General features: G+C 53.4%; 1 protein-coding gene across 5 annotated transcripts; it reads right to left on the bottom strand.

The window, feature by feature from the left end:
- Positions 1–390: 390 nt before the first annotated feature.
- On the bottom strand, positions 391–1,176 carry LOC128114511 (keratin-associated protein 10-11-like). Of its 5 annotated transcripts, none has more exons than XM_052744567.1 (2): positions 1,011–1,176; positions 391–965 (listed from the first exon to the last, which is right to left on the bottom strand). In XM_052744567.1, exons 1-2 carry the CDS (start codon positions 1,174–1,176, stop codon positions 391–393), a joined length of 741 nt encoding a protein of 246 aa, XP_052600527.1. The 5 variants fall into 5 exon arrangements, with proteins under 5 accessions (XP_052600527.1, XP_052600529.1, XP_052600528.1 ...); XM_052744569.1 differs by having other exon boundaries at positions 1,041–1,176; XM_052744568.1 differs by having other exon boundaries at positions 391–984; positions 1,048–1,176.
- Between the last annotated feature and the right edge of the window lie 3,546 nt (positions 1,177–4,722).

Below are 4,722 nucleotides of genomic sequence, written 5' to 3'. Positions count from 1 at the left end.
TGAATATTGGGAGAGGGGCCCTGAGTCTCACTGTGACCCCTCCACCAAGGGAGATGACTACTGTCCCTTCTAAAACATTCCTGGCTGAAGAGACAGACATTTACTTGAACCAGAGCATGAGAGGAAATCCAGGTGGTTAAAAGTTTATTGAAGCCACGGGCTTTGACAAGCTGATGTCAGGGGCAGGTACCCAGAGCAGAGGGACAGGGGGAGGGACAGTGACCCGGAGGATTAGCAGGCCTCCTGGGAAGGAGGAGAAGAAATCAAGTCACAAAGGACAGGTTGGGGATCCATCCTGGGGGACCGTCTATTCCAGATCAGAATCAGACTGAGAGGCTGAGAGGGGCCACAGGGAGGGACCTGAGTCAGCTGGCACCAGGAACAGGCCCATCAGCAGCTGGACTTCTGGCCCGAGGAGAGGCCACAGCAGGCCTGGCGGGAGCAGGCAGGGCGGCAGAGCAGGGACACACTGGAGCAGGGCTTGCAGCAGCTGGGCTGGCAGGAGGAGGCACAGCAGGAGGAGGTGGGCACACAGCAGGCAGGTCTGCACACAGGGCGGCAGAGCAGGGACACGCTGGAGCAGGGCTTGCAGCAGACAGGCTTGCAGCAGACAGGCACACAGCAGGAAGACTGACAGCATGAGGGCTGGCAGCTAGACTGCTGGCAGCATGAGGAGGATCCAGAGCAGATGGGTGTGCAGCAGACAGGCTTGCAGCAGACAGGCACACAGCAGGAAGATTGACAGCATGAGGGCTGGCAGCTAGACTGCTGACAGCATGAGGATCCAGAACAGATGGGTGTGCAGCAGACAGGCTTGCAGCAAAGAGTCACACAGCAGGGAAAGCAGGTGCAGCAATCTGGCTGGCAGCTAGACTGTTGGCAGCATGAGGGTGTACAGCAGACAGATTGGCAGCAGGGGCTGGACACACAGCTCACTGGGGTGCAGATGAGGGTCAGGCAGGAGGCTGGGGTGCAGCAGCTGGGCTGACAGCAGCTTGGGACACAGCAGCTGGGCTGGCAGCAGCTGGACTGGCAGCAACTGGGCACACAGCAGCTGGGCTGGCAGCAGCTGGGGGCACAGCAGGTAGGCTCACAGCAGCTCTCTGGGCAGTCGTCCACCTGCCAGGAGGAGTTAGTACAAGCGTCGGAGCAGACAGACATGGTGGAGGCGGCCATGGCGGGGTTGTCGTGGGGGGGAGGGTGAGTGAGTGTTGAGTGAATGTGTGAGTGTGTGTGTCAGGGGTAGGAATCATTGGCCTTATATACTCCTCCCCGGCTGCTACTACTGGCGCAGCCCATGACCACCGCTTCCTGGTTGCTATTGCCTTGTTCCTGTTTTGATTTCTCACTTTGCTGCTCACGTTGGCTAGTGCCTCGCCTCTTGTTTAGTCTCATAACAACAAGTTGTGTTTCATGTGGATCACATGGGCTTTCTTCCTGGGTTGTTTGCGGGTAAGGCAGGACTGGCCTGAAGTACTGATGGAGGGTCATGGATCACTCCTGGCCCTGGGCCTCATGGACTGGAGCAGGACTCTGCACTTCTGTGGTGGTTAGTGATGGTCAGTGGAGTTTCTGGATGGAGAAACTCTGATGTTTCTTCAGGGACTTGTCAAATTCCGCAAGCTGTGCAGCCAAGTACCCCGACTATATGGCTACCCGAGATGTTACCATGGAGACTGAAGTCCATCTCTGGTGTCAGTGCTGGTTGACCTGAGCCAAGAGGACTGCCCAGGCCACCCGGCTCCTAAGGCTGCCAGCATTGTTGGCTCCCTAGCTTATTCCCAGACATCTGTTTTCTCCCTGTGGGTTGAGTCCAAATTATCCCTTTTTATATCCGTAAGTTGGATTGTAGCCCACCTAGTGACTCAGTCATCTACAACGATACTGCTTTCCAATACAGTCACATGTGCAGGTCCAAGACCTCATACCCAGCATCTCTTGAAGGGCATATTTCAGGCTGTCTGGAACTCCTTCTTGGGAGCAAACCAGCATATCCCCAAGCTTATCACCTAATCCAGATGTTTCCGCTGGCCCATTGCTTTCCCCCAGGACTGGCTTTACTGGGAACCAGCAGTTGGCATCAGAGTCACACCACTTGGGAATGGCCTCATGGCCTTCAACCCTTCCTTCCTGTGACCTTGACTCTGGAGAAGATGGCTTGCTTGTCTTGTAAAACACCACTCATGGGCCACTTGCATTTCTCCCAGTCAAATGGGGGCTCATCCGGGGCCACAGCTCAGTGCACAGTGTGGCCCGTGGGAGCCATGCAGATAAGCCTCTGCTGGTCAAGCCACTGTTTCCCCTCTGTGGCTAACATTTGCCAGGAGTTTCTTGGAAACTTCCAACGGCCAGTTTTATGTAACCATCCGTCCATCATTTCTACTCCCCTAGAGCTCTATCCCCTGTCTGGTTACCACAGTTCTGTGGGCTCTGCCTTCAGCCTATCTGCCCAATCACTGTACATTTTGCTGAGCTATGTCTGAGAGTAGACCCACCTCTCTTCTCTTTCTTCATTGGTTCCTGATTTATTTTACCCCAGTTGGCCACTGGCTTGCTCTGGGCTCTTCTTGCCTTCTCCCCTGCTGACCATGCTCTGTCTGGTCCAGGCTCATCTCATACTCTGTTTTACTCCCAGCTCAGCTGCTCTCCTGCAGGAGGTGTTTAGAAACCAAGGCCCCAGGTTGGGGATTTATCTCAGTGGTAGAGCACTTGCCTAGCAAGCGCAAGGCCCTGGGTTCAGTCCTCAGTTCTGGAGGGAGGGAAAAAAAAGAAACCAAAGCCCCATGCTCCGTGTGCTCTGCTGTGGGTATGATGTTTCCTGGACCTCCCAGGAAGTGGCCTGGGAGGTTCTGTGTGACCACAGAGGGCATTGGCACCTAGTGTTTCCTTTGTGAGTTGGCTATCCTGCCAAGGCTGTGATGACATTTCTGAGGTCATTAACTTAGAAAAAGGAAAGGTCTATTTTGGCGCCTGTTTTTAGAGGATTCAGTGCATGACGGGCCAGCCCTGGCACATTGGGCCTGTGGTGAGACACACATCATGGTGGGAACATGTGGAGAGGCTGCTCATCTCATGGCAACCAGAAGCAAGGAGAAATGGTCTTGAGTCTCAGGACCTCTTCAAGAGCATGCTCCCAGGGAGCTAGCTTCCTCCCATTAGCCCCCACCTCCTATAGTACCCTCATCTAGGGACCAGGCCTTCAACCCAGGCCTTAGGGACAAGGAGCAAACCATGATATCCTCATTACAGCACTAGGTCTTCTAGACTGGCCTTGTCTGGCCTAAAAGTTCTTGTCTGTGGCTAAGAGATTTCACTGGGAAAAGAGGTTAAATTCTGTGAACTTCTTTTTTTTTTTTTTTTTTTTTTTTGAGACAGGGTTTCTCTGTGTAGTTTCGGTGCCTGTCCTGGATCTCGCTCTGTAGACCAGGCTGGCCTCGAACTCACAGCGATCTGAGTAACACAGGCCTGGCTCTGCCTCCCGAGTGCTGGGATTAAAGGCGTGCGCCACCACCGCCCGGCAGCGTATGAACTCCTTTTATGCATATGTAGAGGGGATCTCAGGGTCTCCTTTGTTACTTTTAAAAGATTTTTATTTATTTATTAAAAGATTTTTTATTTTTATTTTATTTTTGGTTTTTTTTTTTTTTTTTTTTTTGGTTTTTCGAGACAGGGTTTCTCTGTGTAGCTTTGCGCCTTTCCTGGAACTCACTTGGTAGCCCAGGCTGGCCTCGAACTCACAGAGATCCATCCGGCTCTGCCTCCCGAGTGCTGGTATTAAAGGCGTGCGCCACCACCGCCTGGCTAAATACTAACAGACTCAGGGGGTCATGAAGACCATGGAAGAGGTCCTAAATCATTCTCATGTTGATTGCTTCTGAGGGTTGGCCAATCTCGGGCTCCTGCATCGGCCTTTGGATGTGGCGTACTTTTTCCCCTCTCTCTGCTGCTAGTGTGACATGCTAACACTCTCCTGAGGATCTTCATTCTCTGCCAGGAATCCAGGCCCACAGCTTTCTCCCCCCCCCCCCCCACCCCCTTTATTGGTTCTTCTGGACACAGCCAACCCATCTGGCTCACCTCATGACTTCTTCCTGGGGCCCAGTTGTGTAGTCCCAAAGGCTCTCTTTCGGCACCAAAGCTCTCCAAGACCAGTGAAGGCCAAGCCAGACCATTGATTCTATCTCTAGTGATGTTGAGCTAGGAAGCAGAGCCTCTCCCAGGAGCCACCTCTCATCCCTAAAGCTGGAGGGAGATGGAGGAGGCCCTCCCACCAACAGTGACCTGGGGATTCTGGCCTGATGCTTCCCATCCTCAGGGACAGAACTCTGTCTCAGCACAGTGTCGGCTGTTGACTGAACTTGGCTACCACGGGGAGCATGCCCTTCAGTGGTCACTCTCACTCGTGTATGCAAAGCTCAGCAGAAGCTGAGGCAACAGGGAGGCAGAATCCGTGTTAATGCTAGACGCCTCCATTTCCTCACCGGAAAAACAGGGATAGCCACGACCCACTGCTCCCAGGGCTAAGGAGGCACATATTGTTAACCTGAGTAACACGCAAACCATGCGTGTCTCCAAAGAGCAGCAACAGAAGGGGACACACACCATGCTAAACTGTGGGTGAGCTCAAGAAGGCTGAGGCAAGGGGGCATTTTCAAAGGCACAGTGAGGGTTATATGGGGCGTTTTAAAACACGCCCCGGCCATGAGCATGTTAGCAAGCACA

Source organism: Peromyscus californicus, unplaced genomic scaffold (assembly GCF_007827085.1).
Source record: "Peromyscus californicus insignis strain IS unplaced genomic scaffold, ASM782708v3 Scaffold_19__1_contigs__length_69161282, whole genome shotgun sequence".
Classification (NCBI taxonomy): Eukaryota; Metazoa; Chordata; class Mammalia; order Rodentia; family Cricetidae; genus Peromyscus; species Peromyscus californicus.
This window is presented reverse-complemented; position numbering and strand designations above follow the sequence as displayed.

What these genes read in the sequence shown, in the direction of transcription:
- LOC128114511 (XM_052744567.1), bottom strand. Translation starts at nt 1,176, where the DNA reads ATGGCCGCCTCCACCATGTCTGTCTGCTCCGACGCTTGTACTAACTCC. An exon ending in GTCCAGCTGCTGCCAGCCCA is followed by an intron (nt 966 to 1,010) that starts GCTGCTGTGTCC and finishes GCTGCACCCCAG; the next exon opens with CCTCCTGCCTGACCCTCATC.